The 18613-nt window shown below is 54.3% G+C and overlaps 9 protein-coding genes across 14 annotated transcripts; all 9 read right to left on the reverse strand.

Annotated features, from left to right (window-relative positions):
- Window positions 1–442: 442 nt before the first annotated feature.
- On the reverse strand, window positions 443–3143 carry ABB37_00523 (hypothetical protein; the record flags this gene model as incomplete). The annotated part of the gene is made up of 1 exon (XM_015796735.1): window positions 443–3143. The coding sequence occupies exon 1, from the start codon at window positions 2897–2899 to the stop codon at window positions 443–445; it is 2457 nt and encodes an 818-aa protein (XP_015664743.1). The 5' UTR covers window positions 2900–3143.
- A 1035-nt stretch (window positions 3144–4178) lies between these two features.
- ABB37_00524 (putative mitochondrial chaperone protein DNAj) lies at window positions 4179–6388 on the reverse strand (the record flags this gene model as incomplete). Its single annotated transcript, XM_015796736.1, has 1 exon — window positions 4179–6388. The coding sequence occupies exon 1, from the start codon at window positions 5613–5615 to the stop codon at window positions 4179–4181; it is 1437 nt and encodes a 478-aa protein (XP_015664744.1). The 5' UTR covers window positions 5616–6388.
- Window positions 6389–7202: 814 nt separating this feature from the next.
- Window positions 7203–8561, reverse strand: ABB37_00525 (hypothetical protein; the record flags this gene model as incomplete). The annotated part of the gene is made up of 1 exon (XM_015796737.1): window positions 7203–8561. The coding sequence occupies exon 1, from the start codon at window positions 8475–8477 to the stop codon at window positions 7203–7205; it is 1275 nt and encodes a 424-aa protein (XP_015664745.1). The 5' UTR covers window positions 8478–8561.
- Window positions 8562–8937: 376 nt separating this feature from the next.
- Window positions 8938–10450, reverse strand: ABB37_00526 (hypothetical protein; the record flags this gene model as incomplete). 2 transcript variants are annotated; one of them, XM_015796739.1, is made up of 1 exon in its annotated part: window positions 8938–10450. In XM_015796739.1, exon 1 carries the CDS (start codon window positions 10375–10377, stop codon window positions 8938–8940), a length of 1440 nt encoding a protein of 479 aa, XP_015664747.1. In that variant the 5' UTR covers window positions 10378–10450. The 2 variants fall into 2 exon arrangements, with proteins under 2 accessions (XP_015664747.1, XP_015664746.1); XM_015796738.1 differs by having other exon boundaries at window positions 8938–10444.
- A 692-nt stretch (window positions 10451–11142) lies between these two features.
- Window positions 11143–11742, reverse strand: ABB37_00527 (glyoxalase I; the record flags this gene model as incomplete). Of its 3 annotated transcripts, none has more annotated exons than XM_015796742.1 (1): window positions 11143–11742. In XM_015796742.1, exon 1 carries the CDS (start codon window positions 11560–11562, stop codon window positions 11143–11145), a length of 420 nt encoding a protein of 139 aa, XP_015664750.1. In that variant the 5' UTR covers window positions 11563–11742. The 3 variants fall into 3 exon arrangements, with proteins under 3 accessions (XP_015664750.1, XP_015664749.1, XP_015664748.1); XM_015796741.1 differs by having other exon boundaries at window positions 11143–11720; XM_015796740.1 differs by having other exon boundaries at window positions 11143–11681.
- A 642-nt stretch (window positions 11743–12384) lies between these two features.
- On the reverse strand, window positions 12385–12967 carry ABB37_00528 (trypanothione-dependent glyoxalase I (GLO1); the record flags this gene model as incomplete). Its single annotated transcript, XM_015796743.1, has 1 exon — window positions 12385–12967. The coding sequence occupies exon 1, from the start codon at window positions 12808–12810 to the stop codon at window positions 12385–12387; it is 426 nt and encodes a 141-aa protein (XP_015664751.1). The 5' UTR covers window positions 12811–12967.
- Window positions 12968–13772: 805 nt separating this feature from the next.
- On the reverse strand, window positions 13773–15450 carry ABB37_00529 (putative Phospholipase A2-like protein; the record flags this gene model as incomplete). 3 transcript variants are annotated; one of them, XM_015796746.1, is made up of 1 exon in its annotated part: window positions 13773–15450. In XM_015796746.1, the coding sequence occupies exon 1, from the start codon at window positions 14949–14951 to the stop codon at window positions 13773–13775; it is 1179 nt and encodes a 392-aa protein (XP_015664754.1). In that variant the 5' UTR covers window positions 14952–15450. The 3 variants fall into 3 exon arrangements, with proteins under 3 accessions (XP_015664754.1, XP_015664753.1, XP_015664752.1); XM_015796745.1 differs by having other exon boundaries at window positions 13773–15425; XM_015796744.1 differs by having other exon boundaries at window positions 13773–15420.
- Window positions 15451–15844: 394 nt separating this feature from the next.
- Window positions 15845–16714, reverse strand: ABB37_00530 (putative prenyl protein specific carboxyl methyltransferase; the record flags this gene model as incomplete). Its single annotated transcript, XM_015796747.1, has 1 exon — window positions 15845–16714. Exon 1 carries the CDS (start codon window positions 16649–16651, stop codon window positions 15845–15847), a length of 807 nt encoding a protein of 268 aa, XP_015664755.1. The 5' UTR covers window positions 16652–16714.
- Window positions 16715–17336: 622 nt separating this feature from the next.
- Window positions 17337–18576, reverse strand: ABB37_00531 (putative mitochondrial hypothetical protein; the record flags this gene model as incomplete). Its single annotated transcript, XM_015796748.1, has 1 exon — window positions 17337–18576. Exon 1 carries the CDS (start codon window positions 18150–18152, stop codon window positions 17337–17339), a length of 816 nt encoding a protein of 271 aa, XP_015664756.1. The 5' UTR covers window positions 18153–18576.
- Window positions 18577–18613: the final 37 nt, after the last annotated feature.

The following is an 18613-nucleotide window of genomic DNA, read 5'->3' on the forward strand; positions in this document are numbered from 1 at the left end:
ATGTTCGCGTGCATAAAGGATTTCTTCTGCGATGCGCGGTGGTTGCACGCCGTTCTCCAATGTGCACATACCGCTGCAGTAAACAAACTACACGGTCTTCAAGAGAAAGAAAAACAACAACAGAAGTCCTTTGCTCTTGTGCCGCTGCTTTGTCCCTTTTTATGGCGGTCGTAAACTGGAGGCGTTTCAACTGGTTCGTAGGTTTTTTTTTAACTTTTACCGGCGAAGCTTTCACACGTTGCCCGTGTCTTTAATGTACAAGAAAAAAAAATGAACTGGAGCGGGGAGAAAGAGTGGCCCACAGCCGATCTTGTGCGCCACGCCACCACATTTCGTATCACAATTGTAACCGCGCGGTGAGAACTCAAGTTGCGCACAGCGTGTACCCTCACCGGCTCACACTCGTTGTGACGCAGTCCTCATCCCGCCGTTCCGCAACGCGTTAGGCCTTCTCACGCAGCAGCAGCTGCAACGCGCCGTCACGCAACAGCGCCGCGAGATCGTTGGAGAAAAGAAGATGCGCGCACACCGTCACCGCCACCTCCGCAATCGTCTCCTCAACAGCGTGTTCTTTGGCGCTTGCATGGATGTGCCAGCACGTTTCGGACAACGCTGCACAATCCGTGCTATTATCCTGTGTGCCCGTGACGGCAGCGATGCCCTCGCCTTCCCTGAGCGCGGCGGCGATTGCCTCAAGTTTACGCTGCTGATCGTCGACAGCCGAAGGGAAACTTGGGTGCGTTCTACGCTGCTGTACACGGCGAAGCAACTCCTCCGCGTTTTCTGGGCTGTCGAAGAACAAAACGACGCAAGAGGTTTGGGCAGGTGCGCTTTCACCGTCCCCACCGCCGCCTCTGCCTCCGCCGTCGCCGCTTCCACAACGAGCCGTCTGGCTGGACGCGTGCCACAACGACTGATAGAGCATCCGTGCCTCGCGAGATCCGTTTGTGGAGTCAAGGTACAGCACCCGTCGCTGCGGCGCACAGCAAGACTCGGCGTGCCGTAGAGAGTCGTTGTCACCTTCACCACGGTGGGTATTGGCCCACAAGCCAACAGCGGCCAGCAACGCCTCGTGCGTTTGCTGCTTCGCCACCCGCAAGCTGGCGGACTCCTTCTTGCCGCGGAAAATTTGATCTCGCTCGACGTGGCGAAAACGAACCGTTCGCTGGTGCAGCCGAAAAAACGTGCGGGGCACAGAGCAGACAGGAGAGGCTGGAAAGCGCTCTCGCCTCACTTTTTTCTCCTGCGGTGGCCGTGACGTTTGGGAAGCGGCCGAAGCACTACCGGCACCTTCAGCGTGCCCGGCATCGTTCACAGCGCTACGAAAAAAGGCTTCGAGTGCGCGGCCGCAGGTCGACTTCCCGGTGCCCGGCAGTCCAACCGGCAACACCAGCAAATCACCGCCTCCTTTCACGCGTTGCTCCATCGCAGCGCGTACAAAGAGGGGGCGGAAATGCAGTACTGTCATCACGTAATCAGTGCCGGGGAAAAAGTCGAAGGTACGCGCGTGCGCAATGTACCACGTCTCCTTCAGCACGTGCACGTCACGCGTCAACGACTCCACGTTGCAGCTCACGTAGATGAGGTCGGAGAGGTACGCTGCGGCACCGAGTTCCATGAGAGCTGTGGTCGTGTTCGGGTGCAAGCCGTGTCGTCCAGCGGTGATGAGACAGTGTAACTCCTCAGGAGCCTCGTCAGTGATGCTGCGTGCGTCGCCTGGATTACTATTCGAAAGATCGCATTTCGCCTGCTCGTCCGCCACAACCTCTGCTGTACTCCCGGACAACGCAAAAGCCCGTAATGGTTCCGCAATTTGATCCTTGGCGCACCGAATGCAGTGCGAAATGTTGTTCGTCTTCGTGTCAGCGTACACGCAGGGGCACGTTGTGACAACCGTGGTGCCGCGGTAGTATTCCGCAAAGGTGCACACAACGCTGTTGATGTCCCGTCCACAAATAAAGGCGCGCCGCTTCCGCAAATGTAAAGGCGACGATGTGACGGCGTTTTGCGACAGTGCAGCTGCCGCGCCTTCTCCACCGGCGGAGAAGAAAGATTCGACCTTGCCTGGTAGCGCAGTTGAAACACCGTCACCCGTGCTTTTACACGCCCCTTCCTCCTCGTCTTCGCGTTTCCCACACTCGGGCGAGAGCCTGAGAAATTCGACAATGGCTTCGTAGATGGCCGTCTCCATTTCGTGGTTTACCTCACAGAACGAATCCGCAGAAAGCCAGAACGGATGCCCATTTGGGGTGTACTCCACCATCGCCGAGGCTCCGTTGCGCGTGAGGGGGACGTAGGCGCTGTTTTTGTCCGGCTTGCGGTGTAGCTCATCGTCGCTTGTGCCTTCCGGTGCGGGCAGGCACACGTGAGCGACAAGCGCCGCGAGATTCGGGTGTAAAGCTCGCAGATGATCCTCGAGCGCGTACGGCTCACAGCTGCGTAGCCAGACATCGAACAGCGTTTCCGCAGCGCTTCCTTCTTCTCGGCTGGAGGAAGCAAGCGGAACAGACAACGCCGAAGCTACGATATCTTTGCGTAGAAGAGTAGACCTTACCGACGGTGTTTGAGAGACCCGTGCGGGAATGCAGTCGAGTCGTTGGTTTAACAAGGACAGTTTCACCATATACTGGTCATCTCGGCTCACCTTGACACATACCTCACAGAAAAAGTTCGGGGCGACAGCTGAAATGCGAGAGCGCGTCGTGCAAAAGTCCCCGACGGCCGTCGCAATATCATTCACACGCCGCATGCTCAGCGGGGACACGTGCAGCCGTGGAAGCAGCGAGTAGGTCGCCTTGCATCGGTAGCCTTCTTGCTCGCCTTTGACGCGAATGGCTTCGTTAGTGGTGATGCTCCGGCATAAAGCCCGCAGCACACTCACGTACGACGGCTCTGCCATCTTCGCCTCTTCGGGATACTTGAAAATGCGTTTGTCACTTTATCTTTTTTGCCCAACAAGAACTGAGTCGATCTGCTGGTAAGATAAATTCTTCTTGCATGGAAACCCTTCAAAAAATAATAATAACCCAAGTGTTCACATTGCAGGCATTGCGGAAAACAACACAAAAGGCGGTTGCTTTACGAATTGCGGCTACGCAATGTGTGGTAGAAAGGAAAGTCCTTTTCAACGAGGCGGATGCGTCTAACGGACGGACACGTAGTTTCAGACAAGGAGAGGACACCCGACAAGAGAACGAGTCTAGCATTGGAAGTGAACAGGAAGAAGAAAAACAAACTATTTCTTTTCCCGTTAAATGCCAGGCATCTTGAAGCGCGCATTCAAAAGATCCTGCGTGCGTGTCCCTTTCGTCGCTCCAGTACTAACCGCATGTCGACAGAAACCTGCCCACGTGTGCGTCTAACTCAGATGCGTCCCTTTTGTCCATAATTACTCGCCGTCAACAAAAGGCAACATGGATCGGCATCAACACGTGACGGCGTTCCTCGTAGCTTCACAGTAGTAATTCTCATTCGCTAATGTTACTTTAAGGAGGTGTGTGTAGCGCTGTCGCTTCATAGGAATACGAACGGATCTTTTTGGGCGTAAAAGAAGAGATACAAATGCAATGGAATAACAACAATAATTCAAAAACAAGCTCAAGTTTCGCGCGATAGTGACCAACACGATCACACAAAGCAAAAACAGACCAACATCAACTGTCGAATAATAATGATAAACAAATTAATAAATCAATTAATAAATAAGTTAGCACCGCACCGCTCGTCGAAACGTCTCTGTGAAAAAGGCGCCATGGCAACGCCGTAGATCTTCTCGCCAGCAGTAAATGAACAGTAAAAAGTAATGAAAAGAACCACACACGAAGCGCCGGAGAGCACCTGACGTGAAATGAAAAGAACAAGTAAAAGAGAACGTGAAAGGTGAAAGAGGAGCACACCTGTGGCACAACTAGGGCCTCCCCCAAAAAAAGAAAGAAAGAAGGAGGAGCTACAAGAGCAGAAAAAAAGCGCAACAGGAAAGAGAGTAAAAGGAGATACGCGTTCTTCCGGGCGGGAGGTGGTATGGCATGCCTGCACTGCCCAGGCTTCCCCTTGTTGAGTGGAGAACTATAAAAATATCGATGACGCGTATCAGCTTCTCTGTTGCCCATTTTCGTTCTTTTCCTTCCTTCTACACTTCCCGCGCGGTCCGTTTTTTTCCCTTTCATAACGTTCAGCGCTTACTGCGTCGCACACTCTGCATGCTGCGCACCGCCAGGCATTCCCCCCGAGGCACGACGCGAGCTACCACCGCCGCCACCGCCACCGAAGCCACCGCCCTCCTGCGAGGCCCAGACGCCGCGCTTCTGCTCCTCCAGCTGCTCACGCGTCTCACGCATGACACGCGCTTTCACCGTGTTTCCCACCGAGGCATTGGCGTCCTTTGCCGGTACGCCAAATGCCTTGCTGATTAGTTCCTTCTGCTCACTGCTCAGTTTGTTCGGCAGCTTCAGGTGGGTAAAGACGTACACGTCGCCGCGCTCGCCCGTGGTGCTGGGCATGCCCTCTCCATTCATCTTTATGACACCCTCAGGCTTTAGCACCTGATCGGCGGTGGTTTCTACGTTCACCGTGCGTCCGTCCAGCATCTTCAACGGCATGTGTAGGCCGAGCAGCGCCTCTTGCAGCGTCACCTCTTTGTTTACAATTAAATCGTTGCCGCGGCGCTGAAACACGCGGTGAGGACCCACCTCCACGTGCAGGTGCATGTCGGCCGGCGGGCACCCAGGGACCGTGCCACCCTCTCCGCGCACCACCAGCGTCACGTTCGACGGCACACCGGCCGGGATCTCGATCGTGACGTCCTGTGACACCGTGCGATAGCCCTTTCCGTGGCACCGGTGGCACTGGTCCTCCGGCTTCGCCATCGTGCCCGTCCCACGGCAGCGCGGACACTCGGAGATGGTTTGCTGCACCATGCCAGGCCCCATACGATGCTGCTGCACCACGCTACCACTCCCGCCACACTGCGTGCACTTCGGCTTCTCCGTCCTACTTTTGGTGCCAAATCCCGTGCACTCGGCGCACACCTGCGGGCGGTTCACGCGAATCGTCTTGGTCACTCCTTTGTAAACATCCTCCAGTGTGAGACGAGTGCGCACCTCGAGCGGCTGCAGCGTCGGTGTCGCCTGACGACCGCCGCCGGCGCCACCGTTGAACATGTCGCCAAAGCCGCCCATCCCCCCCATGCCGCCGCGGAAGAACTCGGCGAAGATGTCCTCTGCGGAGCGGCCGCCCATCCCACCGAAGCCGCCTGCCGCACCCATGTTGGGGTTCGTCGCTGCCTCGGAGCCGTACTGGTCGTACACCTTCTTCTTGTCGGGGCTGCTCAGCACCTCGTAGGCCTCGGCCACCTCCGCGAACTCCTCCTTGTTACCGCCTTGGTCGGGGTGCGTCTCGAGGGCACGCTTGCGGTACGCCTTCTTTATGTCTTTGAGCTCCGCGTTGCGGTCGACGCCGAGGATCTTGTAATAATCCTTGTTGCCGCTGGAATAGAGCCGCATGGGCGTGTTGGTGCCGAAGGCGCTAGAGGCGCCAGCGGCAGTCGCAGCGCTGGCGGAGGCGCCCGTTAACGCCGCAGCTTTTCGCGCTGCCGACGCAGAGAGGTAGCGGAACATCTCTCAGAAAGACCCAGTGAGGGTGTGTAAGTCACCACAAATGCTGAACGATGCACAACACGGTCGCAGAAAGCTATCTCGTGCAGAGTTGTTACGTGCGCTTTTCTTTTCCTTGTATTCTTCCCCCTGTGACCGCGATCAGAAAAATAGCGACGTGATTTAGCGGTGTATGAATCTGGGCGCAGCTGTATATCCTGCCGACGAAGAATCTCGGCCAAAAAAGCAAAGCAACGACGCAGATGTGAATGTGCTAAAAATAAAGAAACACGGTTGAGTAGACAGAAGAGAAGAAACGCAGTCCTCGCGAAGTACTTGTTGGCGGGTGTGCGTGGGCAGTTGCCTGCACGGGTCTTCTGTGCAACACGGTGATAATATTTTTTTGCCTCTCGGGAATTTCGTATGTGAGTTTCACTCACACTTAAAACGCAGCGCCGCGTTAGTCCTCTCCGCTGTTAAAGGGATTAATAAAGAAATACTTATATATATGCGAGAGGAAGAGCACCCCCTAAAAAATAAATCTGTGAGAAATTGAAATAGTCAGTTAACGACTTGAAAAACAATAGTAATAGTGCAAAACCGAAGCGGTAAAGAGAAGAACGCTAGAGGAGGTGTAAAGGGCGTGAGAAAACGCAATAAAACAAGTGTGGGAAACGGAAGACGGCAAAGTAGGTTCTTTTCAATAATAAAGACTTTGTCGTTGCCTTCGGTGCCTTCTTAACCTCGGTATCCTATTTGAATTATTCGTTGGCAAGCGTGGGTACTCATGACACAGCTTGTCGGCAGTGACAATAGAGTAGCGCGAAAGGGAGACGGAGAACGAGAGAAAAGAAGACGGATGTATGAAGTTAGATTCATAACAAGAATACTTTTATACGGGCTCGCTGTGCAAAAACCTCAAGTCAACAGTAATACGGAAAAATCAACAACTTGTTTTTCCAAACAGGCAAGCAACACCAAGATTTTGGTTCGCAGCGTCAAGTAGCAGCGGCGTGCAAAACTCTTGTCTTGCTGTTCCCTGCAAAACGTGAATTGACCATCAAGTAAGAAACGCACACTGCGAAAACACTTCTTCGTCGTCGTGAATTATATTCATAAATGTGAAACCGTGTAGTGTCAACTTACGAGTGTACACCCCTGCGGAAGCACTCGGCGCAACGAAGGAAGAAGAAGTAACAAAAACAAAGAAGCTAATTGGCGCCTTAAACGAAGAGCAAACCGAACCCGGGGGGAAAAAGACAAAAAAAAAGAGACAATCCTTTGCATGTATGAATTGGGACGGTGTGGCCACTGCACCACTGCAGAACACATCAGACAACACTAAGCATAGAAGAACAACGTGGATTGTGGCCAAAGAAGAAGCTTGATGCCACGCCTAATATCAATGCACCCCCCAAAGGAACTACATGACAACATATTAGTCTCCCAACAAACACACACACACACACAAATATACACATTTAAATATATAAACAATTCTGTGGGGCGCCAACAAAAAGTCGCCGAATTCTCTTAAGACGAAAGAGATCAGAGGTGCCCTAGCAAAGTCATCATGTTTTTTCATCTTTGCTATTCTTCTGACCTGGCACATCACTCCCCGCTCTTCCCTCTCCTTCTTTTGTGGTCAGTTGGTTTCCCGGCGTTCACGCGTTGATGACAATTCTCGCTGCGATGGTTGCCACCGCAGTACCTGCAGGGGTTTGTCTTGAAGCAGTTCGCCGCCGTGTGTCCTAGCAGTCCACACAACTCGCACTTGAGCAGCTCGGGGTGCTTCTGAAAACAATTACGCGAGGTGTGCCCTGTCGCCCCGCAGTAGGAGCAACGCACGTTGCTGTTCAGCTTGCGGAAGCACTCTGATTCGATGTGCCCTTTGCTGCCGCAGAAGCTGCAGACACCGCCCGGCCCGATGAAGCGCTCCAGCCATGCCGTGTTCACCTGCGCCGGCTGCAAATCTGCCTCTACCGTCACGGGCCTCCCCACGCCGTAGTGTTGCACGTACTGCGCCGTCAGTCGCTCGACCGCCTCCATCGACACATGCTGCGTCAAGGTCGGGAAGTAGGTGGAGAGGAGGTGGATGTGGCGGACGTCATCCGCGGCGTACTCGAGGAAGTGGCTCGGCAGCGGGCGGGTGTCCCAGACGGGACGGTCGCCGACGGACATGGCAGTTTGAACGGCGGAGTCACCCTCCTGCCGGTCGACGCCGGCGATGCTCTTCAGCACATACGTCATGCCAGATCGCCGGTTCACGCTCCGCAGCTTCCACTGCACGCAGGTGTAGAAGAGCTGCAGATCTAGCACCCGCGTCGGCACGAGATCCATCTGCGTGCTTAGTGCCTCGATGTCGCGACGGCAGTCAAACGACAGTTTTCGAATTTCTGCATCACACAGAACAGGGCGAAGGGCGGCTGTAAAGGTGGGGACCGAGAGGGAGAGGATATCAAACAAAAACACGACGGGCACCGTGTCACCACAGGTCTGCACGAGGGACACCTGCCCGAGCTGCGGAGACTTCACCGACTCTGGCGTGCAGAAGGCCTCCACGTCGAGCGAAACTTGGCGGCTGCGGCGCAGCACGTCGACCGCCTCGCGTAGCTCCGCTTCACAGCTGATGACCTGATAGGGGTACTTCAAGATTTCCGCACGCACAGTGTCGAGCGAAGACGCCGAGGTCTTCGCAACGCTCGTGGCGGTGGCGACAGCAGCGGAAGATGACGATGTCAGCGATGACGATGAGGATAGGGGATTCGGCGCTTCGGCTTGAGGGTGGGGCGAAGCAGGCACAGCTTTGTCGTGCCGAGAGCCCAAGGTGCCACCGACTGCTGCACTGATCGGATTCTGTAGAACGCGTCTCGACCACGCAAACATTCTCGGTGAGCTAGATAGATTACACAACCGAATGCACGCGACAAATGCCTATACGGTGCGGGGAACGCAACGGGAAGCACTTCCTGTATTCCACAACAAGGTGATCCAAAACAACGGGATGAGGAAGGAGGAGAAACCGAAAGTTGAAGGGGAGAGTAGCCGAGAGCAGCAGCTCATGCTGTCTCCTCTGATGAGAACGCAAAACAATGGAAGAGTTCGAGGTTTTCCGTTTCCGTTGCGCAAAAAGGAGAAGAAAAGGATTTCATTGCACCGGTTTTTGTCTGTCCGTTGCACAATAGGTGACGGCACGTTGCGGAACAGTCAGAAATTATCAACTCATTTTATTTAAACGGCGCTAATTCGTAAGAGAAGGGAGTAATGTGAGTCAACGGGCAAAACGGGGCTCAGCGCACGCACGCACACCACAACGACGGCAACAAACGAGAAAGATGTGCACACCTCAGCTCACGGTGAGCATATCAAAGTAGTTGCGGATCATAAACCGCAGCAAACCTTCCTCTTTCACGGAGTCGGCGGTGGGACGGTCCTCGTACCACGTCTCGTACGTTTCAATCGAAGGTGGCTGACCAAAGATCCAAATCTCCGGTTGCAGCAGCAGAGAGCGCTGCTTGTTGCTCGATCGAGGTCCTTCATAGTGCAACACGATAAGCGCAGCATCGCGCGGTGCGCTCGACGCCTTTGCCGATATGCTGCTGTTGCAGACAGGGCCTGCACTCTTCCACAACGCAAACAGTGGCTGCCTCCACCGCCGCCAGCTCCACAGTGGCGACGCTGCATCACCACTCGCTAACGCACTCGTGTGCAGTGGAGCAGCAACGCTGTTCAGACGGCTGCCAAACCACGTCGGCCCTGGCCGCACGCCCCAACCCCATTCGTACCGTGCCGTCCCGTACACTCGCAGCATGCACCCTGGCGGGACGAGGGCGTCAACGTCGCGACTCGTCCACGAGTTCAGCGCCACCTCACGCAGGTCGCTCATGCGAGACCGCAGCACCGGGCTCATCGTCACTACCGTGTCGCAGCCGTCGCGGCGAAGCGGGATGATGACGTAGTCGTGGCCGTCGTACATCTTCGGTGGACGAGGAGCGCGGAAAAATTGCCCGGTGGGCGAATACTCAATGTACACGTGGCGGAGTCGGCCCATACCCTCGAAGGCTTGCTGTGTGTGGCGGACCAAATAGCGTAGAGAGGCAGGCATCTGCTCAAGGCGCATGTGATCCCCGCAGCCCCACGGCGCCTTCATTGGCTGGATGTCCTCGGCATGATCGGCGATGACGCGCACTCTGCGGAGAAAGTCAAAGTTGAACCGCGAGGTCCACTCTCTGCGTGTTCGATTGACAGCAGCGGTGGAGCTGGGTTGAGAGTTCCGCAAGGAAGAGGAAGAAGCAGCATTCGGCTGCTCTGCCGACGCGGCATCGTTTTCTAGTGCTGCCTGCCAACGCGTTTCAATGGCGGTCACCTTTCGCGGATCGAGTGAGTTGCCGAGTGTCTGGGACCAGCGCTGGACCTCATTTAGCAGTACATTTCGTATCTCCGGAAGTAGGGCGTTGCTGCGCACACTCATGCCGATATTGTCCTGCGCGGTGAGCTGTACCCCTAACGCTCCCGCGGCAGCAGCAGAGGCATCCAACGGAGGTGACGTCATGACGGGCCCTTTCCGTGTAGCTGTCAGCGTCTCCGCAGCCTCCACGGCTGTGGCGGGCGCCACACGACGAAAGTACCCCATATCCGCATCCGTGACGGTGGGGTAGGCCGTACCTTCCATGTCCATCAGCTCCTCCCTCCACTGATAGGCGAGGCGTTTGCGCGTGGCAACGAATCCGCCAATGACGACGGTGGGGATCGCCAGTGCCGTGTACCATGACTGCGAGCCCAACATCGTGGATGCTAGTTGGTAGAGCAGGGAAGAGGCTGGAACGTGGATTTGTGTGTGTGTGTGTGATGGCTTTTGCTCCAGGGGTTATTCAAAATGTCAGGGGTGGTAAAAAGAAGCAAAAGTCTCCAGTTGAAGAAGGCTTGTGACCAAAGCAGGGAAGCTTTGCGGCACCGCCGTACAGACTGCGGGGCTCGCCAGAAGCGAGAGGCTGCTTCCTTTACATTAGGTTTCACGGAAGGATCTCCACACACACACACCCACCACCACAGGCCACTCGCACAAAACAGTAAGGGGAGCCTTCCTTCAATGGTGCACTCTGCGTTTCAGAAACGGATTAAAGACCGTGTTATTGAACTACTGTGGAAGACAAAAAAAAAACCCTGTTTGACTGTCATCGTTTGAGCATCCAAAAATACAAGGGAGGAATATGATTCAAAAAGCCTTCGCCGTGTCACGTTTTCCGCTTCCACATCGATAGAGTTCATTTCTTCATTAACGAGAAGCGGAAAACAGGATGGAGAAGCGGTGTGCTGAGGAGAAGAGAATTAAGTTCAGTAAGTACGTTGTAAGTACGCTGTGAGTCATCGTCCATGGAAATAATAATGGAAAAAAAAGATTACAAGATGTCTTTTGAAACGCTTTTGATGGTTCGTGATAACATGAAACGCGGCGGTAAACCAAACAACCAAAAAATAAATAATAAAAAAGAGTTGTTGGAAACTCGCGTCCGGAGGCTCGGTTGTTGATGCCGTTCTGCGCAACAGCATCTCACAATTTTCCTCTCTCCTGCATTGCCTTCCTCGCCCTCTCCACTACCATTTTCTCATTGAGCAGCTCAATGTAGTAGCCATCCGGGTCCACTATAAAAGCCATGTACCCGTCTTTCTTTTCGTAGTCAATGGTCACATTCTTCGCGCGCAACTCCGCCACGAGCTCCTTCACGTCCTCCACGCCAATCGCGATGTGGCCAAAAGCCTCACCGTGGGTGTAAGACGTCACATCGTAATTGTAAGTCAGTTCAATCGTCGGCCCCTCCTCCTCGCTCTTGTCGTAGCCGAGGAAGACGACGGTGTACTTCTCCTCCGGACACTCGCGCCGGCGCATCTCCTTCATCTTCAGGCACTCCGTGTAGAACTTAACGCTCCGGTCTAAATCGCCGACGCGGAGCATGGAGTGCAACAATCGCATTGCGCTCAGCAAAAGAGCGAAGAAGAACAGCAAAACATATTAAAGAAAGGAATGGAGAGAAGCACACCGAAAATCGTATCTTCGTGTTGCGTGCGAAAGCGATGCTACTGGTCAATGTCTTTTTTTGTTTGAGAGAGTCAGAAAACAATGAAGAGCACTTTGGTACGAGCACCTCACGCCTCACGTGAAACAGGACGCCAATAATGAAAAGAAGAGGTTGAAGGGAACACGCAAGGCAGAGGCCCGAAGAATCTGTGGGTTGCTTGACCTATGAATTGACTCGCCATACTCCATTTTCGCCAGCAAGCAACACACGCGGTGAAGAAGAGCGCACCACCCAACGCAGTTCATCACTTCTGCGTAGCTTCCGCGCGTGTTGGCAACGTAAAGTGTGGCCATGCCACAATACACCTTGATGGCTCCAACTTTTTTTTTCTTCTCCCTTTTCGGCCTTTTGGAGGCAATTTCGTGTTTCCATACTTTTCGCCGCCTCAAAACGACTGGAGGCCTGCCATGTCCACGTAGCACAGCAAACTGGCCTTTACCCAAAGGTGCTCTGGGGAGAAGAGTTGCTGTTGTTTACCTTCCGCAACTCAAACAGTAATAACAAAAACAAGCGGCAAAAATAGGAGACGAAACGTAAAAGAATAAGATGCATAATAATGAAAGTATGTGTTCACTTGGCAGCGCCGCCGACATTGGCGGCTTTCTTTCCCTTTTTACTTTGAATAAGAAAGAAAAGACGGGCATGGCACATGTCGACCGAACGCAGGTGTCGATCGGAAGCGGGGGAGGGAGGGCAAAGGCAGTTCTGCGTGTGCGTTACGCCGTCCCCTGCTCCTTCATCATCTCCTCTGCCTTCGAGATCATTGTGTCCGTGTTCAGGAGCTCAACGTAGTAGCCATCCGGGTCCACCACAAAGGCCATGAAGCCCTCGTCATCCTCATAATCAACCGGGACGTCGTGCTGCCGCATATCGGCGACAACCGCCTTGACATCCTCGACGCCAATCGCGATGTGACCGTACGCCTCATCGTGTTTGTAAGAGGTGACGCCGTAGTTGTAGGTCAGCTCCAGCACTGCGGTGTTCTTCTCGGTGTCGTAGCCGAGGAAGGCCAACGTGTACTTGTCCTGCGGGATGTCCCACTTGCGCAGCAGCTTCATGCCCAGGCGCTGCGTGTAGAAGTTGATGGAGCGCTCCAGATCACCCACGCGGATCATCGTGTGCAACATACGACGTGAAGACATCTTTTTGGTGAAACTTTGTTGTTTGGCCAAGGTGAAACGTGTGGTGCAGAAGTAAAGCTAAGTTTATTTTTTAAAAAGTAAGTCGATAAGGAAGGCGTAGAACGTCGTCGACACTAAGGAAGGGAACTAGTGTGTTGATGTGTGTAGGTTGTACTCCTTGTCGTGGATGTTGTTCGGGGAGGAGAAACGTGATACGAGAACAATCGATACCGGGCAAAGAAATTTTGAAGACGGAGAATTAAACATACCGAAAAAAAAAAAGAAGGCACGAGTATTCCAACTCGGTGCGAGAACATCCATCTATGAATGAAACCGTCAATGACCGGATTTCTTGTTCCGCTGGGAGTAACAAAACGGGGAAAACCCCCCTTTTGGGTAAAACAACCACAACAACGATACCGCCGGTGACAAAACGCTGACGACACGTGAGTGAGCTGCCGCCATCGAGAGCGACGCAATGCACCTCACCCAGTGAACAGCACGTTCTCGCTTGCGAGAAAACTTTCCTTCCGTTACACGAGAGACACGGGATCGCACGTCTCCGCATCGCAGCGCAGCTGAATCCATTTTTCATTCTAGTTGCCTCTTTGTCTCCCTTTCCTTCGCCTCTTCCAGTTTGAGGGACATCGTTCACATGTTAAACTACACTTTTGAATGAATCAGCAAGTAGTAAAGTAAAGCATTTAAAAAAAATCGCAATCCGCAACAGTAAAGAAAAAATACATATCTTTTTCCTTGTTGGTCGTGGATTGCTACTGACAGGTGCAAGTACGAGAGCGAAGTGTATAGAAAGGATAGAGGAGGAGAAAAGCGTCGCAGATTCGATGGTGCAAGATCTCAGCACAATGAAATTATCGCAGGGCTTTGCGGAAAGGTCTTGATGAATTGAAAAAAAAAAGAGAGAAAAACTCCATTGCCTGTGAAACACTGCTGTGAATTTCTCTGCACCTTTTCGTTGGTTCCTAACGATGGAACACGGCAGTGAGAGCAGGGTCGCTAGCCATGTCCTTCCCGAACGGAATCGGACCCGCAATGGTCTTCATAAACTGAACCGTGCCGTGTGCAAAGCCCACGATGGAGGCACGGGGTGCCACTTTCATGTAGCTCTTGCGGTGCACAACCCGACTAAAAAGAACGGCATCCGTGAAGGACAGGTGACCCGTGCCGTAAACATCTCTACGTGTGTACCACGTAGCGTTCTGGCTCTTCAACTTTCGATTCGCCGCGTCAATCACGGCCGCCTCTTCCTCCGTGTGCTCCTGCATCGTAATCACGTTATGAGCATCGGCGAAGAAGTCGCACTGCGCCTTATCGTGTATCCAGGCTTCTGAAAAAAAAAGCAGCGTCGGGGTGGTATAGTGACAAGGGTCTTTCCGATCGATAAGCCTCCGTAGGAACATATCCTCCTTCATTGGCACGCCCCAAGGATCGTAGGCGACGACAGACGCAATAGGTGATGGCACTTTGTTGTCCTTCGCCGCCTTCTCCTCTTCCAACGAAGCGACCATGGCGGTTGCACCACCAAAGGAGTGCCCGACCAGGTGGATCGGCTGGTCCATCGCAAGGTACCGGTCCACTACCTCCTTCGTGTAGCCCAGCGACCGCAGCAGCTCGCCGGTGCGAACACCTCGAATGGTGTTACGTGTTTCCCGCACCCGCATAGCCAGCAGCGGCTCGGTCGCCTCGGTGGTCCACTTTGTATCCGCGATGAATGGGATGTGAAGGCTGCCACCGGCGTCTCGGCAGTAGGAGGCACTCGTATCCATGTGGGTAACAGCGAACACCACCACCCCACGTGCCGCCATGTCCATCAACAGAGCGTTGTAGAGGCGAGGAAATCCAGCGTAGCCATGGCTGAAGACGGCAATGGGGCGGGGCATGCCCTCCTCCTGGAAGAGCTGCGCCGGTGGGGCGTCGGCCCGCATGCAGCAACGGTTGAAGAGAAGGTCCCTCAACAGAAAGAAAGGCACCCCGGCAAAACGCGCCATCCCGCGCAGGTACTGGGTATCGTGAAACGGGATGCAGTCCACACCGCATGGATCGGGGGCGGACGTGGTGGGGTAGAAAACGGAGATGGGCGGCTTCCTTGCCGCCAAGTCGCCGCGCAGCTCCTTCAACCCCACATTGTAGTGGCCACCCATCGGCGCTAACGTCAGGAGAGGCTCAAAAAAGAAGGCAGCGGCGGAGACAAGCAAACAAGCAACGCACAGCCCGGCGCAGGTGAGCCACGAGGCGGCGTAAAACAACGCAACGCCCGGCAGCACCACAGAGGCTCCTATGGGGAGGAAATGAAGGGAACAGACATAGTCGACAATCGAGTGCATTTGCGGAAACATAGTGGAGATGAGTTTTCTGGAAAAAGACGGAAAATAGAACTTTCAAGTAATATGATTTAAGAGGAAATGCTTGCTGAGAGCAGCGCGGAAGACAGAAGAAGAAAGACCTACGACTACGAAAACGAGAAATACATATGGCCCGTTAACACAACGCTTTCGGGAAACTCGAAGAAGCACCTTAAGAATAGCACCACGACAAAGGAAGTAATTTCAAGAACTCTAAGAAGTTTTGCGAACGAGGTTGAGAAAGCAAACGTTGCTGAGAGAAAGCGGCTGTTCTGGTGACAAACCCAGCAGCGTGTTCTTGTAAAGATCAGTGAAAGGAAAGGGAAAGAAAGCCTTGACGAAGTACGCTGCCGAGGTTAGAAAGAGATGCGTTTGTACCGCCAAAATGGCATAATCGTTGGAACAAAAAACGCGCTGTATGATCAGTGGGTAGCAAGACGCTCAGTTGGAGGAGGCAACAATCTGGCGACGTCCATATTGCCCGCTACACCACCACTAAATGGTGTGAGATCATATTTCAACCGTTCGTTGTGATTACAGTTCGTTCGGTGATGGCGACAACAACCACATGCACATCTCGCTACAGCCACCTGTAGGAGAGACCCAACTCCCCTAAGAGAGTAGCAGAACATTATATCTTGGAAATGGTTTCTCCGCCACTCGAAAACAAAGCGCGCCCGTTGTTGCCCTCCTCACGCGCAAAACGGTATGCCAATGTAGGTGCGGCGCTTATACGCCTTGTACTCCTCCCCAAAGTAATCCTCCCGTTCCAGCGTCGCTTCCTCGTACGCGACGCGGGAGCGAAAGAAATACCACGACACCACCGTGTGCACCACGGCTGAGAGCGGGTTCGCGAGAACGAGCTGCGCAAACAAGCTGCGCCAGAACCATCCAAAGTACGATGGGTGGCGCAGGTACCGGTACAGTCCATGTCTGACAAGGCGGTGACTGCTGCGGCGATCGGATTCGATTATGAGGGAGAAGTTCGACCCGCATTGCAGCATCGCAACGACACGGATACCGTAGAAGAACACGACCAAGGCAGTGAACAACACCGCCCCGGTGCGGTTGATGCGCAACACGGCACCAAGAAGAGGATGGCGAGACGGCGACAGCTTCCAGCTCTCCGGCACAGCGTACGCCTCAATGAAAAACTCCAACAGCGCCAGAGCACTGGCCGTCAGATACTCTTTCGAGTGAAAGATAACGAACGCGTCGGGGTGCGTGTCGTGCGGTCTCTGGTAAGCCGCGGTGAGAAACTCGCTCATGTGAAAGGCGAAGTGCACCGTCAACACGTACAAGCCCAACGCGAACAGAGCGTCGCTGTGGGTGACGTAGCCATAGAAGACAAGCGCAATGCTCAGGATCGTGAGAGCGCCGATGGCAAAGGCGATGACGGCCGTTTCTAGAAGGAGATTGCGACGAAGCTCGCGGTTGAGGCAATCGGCCTCGTCGCGCGCGTTAGCGTCGCTCTTTTTGTTCGTGGCTCGAGCCGTCATGACCGTGGATTCCGTTGCTTTAGAATGATATTGGGAGAGAGTCTGCAGTGCCGTCAATGCCTCTACACACAACAGAGGAGGGTGGCAAATCCAATTCGGAAAAAGGGGTGGCAAGTGAAGAGCGGGAACACCGATAGAGTGAGAGGAGCATGGGAAGACGTGGGTAGAGCAGACGTAGAATATCGACGAAGCGACGGCGTACGTATCAAACGAGCGGCTGGTTGCACAAGCAAAGAAACCTGGGTGCAGCAATACATCCTTTCCGCTTAAAAAAGGCGCACCTGACTCGCCCGGAGGGGGAGGGGAATCTTTCAAAGACGATTCACCGGCGCGTTTGTGGCATTTGTCTAACGGATTGGTCCTAGTACTAAACAGGAGAAAACAAGTAATGCCAGGGCCCTCCGCGCGCAAGCGCACACATCCAAGGCAAATGTATCCCAGACAGCAGGAAGCGGGAGAGAAGGAAAATGAAAACGAAACGAAAAAAGGCTGCTAAAAAGATACGGCGAAGATGAGAAGGGAGAGACCAGCCCAAGACAGCGCAGACGGTTGTTGCCCTCCCCACACGCAACACGGACTCCGACCTCCATCAACCACCACCACCGCAACAACAGAATACAAGCACGGCAAAGGCGCGCAAAGCAGACGCACGCGTACGCAAACCTGGTGTGAGAAGCGCACCCCACTAATTCTTCCACTCATCGTGATCGTTACCCTTGCTCTCGCGACCAAAGGCCCACTGACCGCGGTAGAACTCCTCCACTAACTCGTCCGAGCCGTCGTGCACACCGCAGAACGGCATGTACAGCGGCTGGCCCTTCTCGCGCACCCAGCGCGAGTAGCCCGCCTCCTGCAGCGCGCGACGCTCCGGGTTCACGAGCAGACCCGGCGCCGCCACCCACGTAGGGTCGCGGGAGTAGATCTCACCCGCGTTCAGCGGCGACCAGTCGTTGTACTTGATGTTGAAGGGCAGTGGCATGCCCAGGCGGGAGTTGTGGCCCCACTCGCCACGCGCTTGCATCTGCGCCGGCGTGTGGGCGGCGGAGCCCTGCATCCACTTCAGCCACATCGGACTTGCGGCGTGGGGCGCCTGCCCACGGAACCAGTGCGGGTCGGCTGGCTCCAGCATGCGCACGTGGAAGGTGCCCTGCGCACGACGGCTTTGCCAGTACTTGTTCCCGTTCTCGTCCTTGCCGACGAAGATCTTTTCATCCTTGCGGCGCCAGGACTCGCCAATGTAGTAGTGCTTGCGCAGGGCGCCGAAGAGGCCGAACATGCGGAAATCGTGGAAAATCCAGCGCCACCGCTGCACGGTGAAGCACAGCCGCACCGGATTGTCGCCCTGGCGGTGGTGGTGGCGCGGGAAGGAGTGCGCGTCGTCGTGGCTCTTGGTGTAGACGAAGTTCTTAGACCCGCACTTGGACGACTTCGCGGCCATCTCGCCGTACCGCTTCGCCATGGAGTTGGCTCCGTGCGAGCCGAAGGTGAAGATGCTGGTCATGGCGTCGGGGTTCGACCGCTAGAAGCACAGAAAACGCAACTGAAAAGCAAATCGGCCGCACGTCTGCAGCCCGTATTCGCCGGTGTGCGGAGGAACCGCTTTGCTACTAGAAGACAAGACTACACTGGTCGACCGCGGAGGCCAACAGTTTCGGTAATGGAGGCGGGGGAGGGGGGGGGGTCGTTTGCTACTACGGTAGGTTTTGCTTACTGGTGAATGGAGTACGTCAGCAAAGCGTAAATACGGGAAGAGAGACCCAATAATCCAGAACACGAAGCTGATATACAGAAATGGGGCGTTTTCCTCACTACTCCTCAGATCTGTGTTTTTTCGTCTCTACTGCTAATAAAACCAAAGGGCCAGTAAATGGCGTTGGATCAAGAAAAAGCTGTCCTGCTGCTGATATTTCTTTTTTTTTGCTCTCTTACGATGCGGATTTATTGATGTAAGCAGTAAACCGG

The sequence above is a fragment of the Leptomonas pyrrhocoris genome, assembly GCF_001293395.1.
Source record: "Leptomonas pyrrhocoris isolate H10 chromosome Unknown, whole genome shotgun sequence".
Lineage (NCBI taxonomy): Eukaryota > Euglenozoa > Kinetoplastea > Trypanosomatida > Trypanosomatidae > Leptomonas > Leptomonas pyrrhocoris.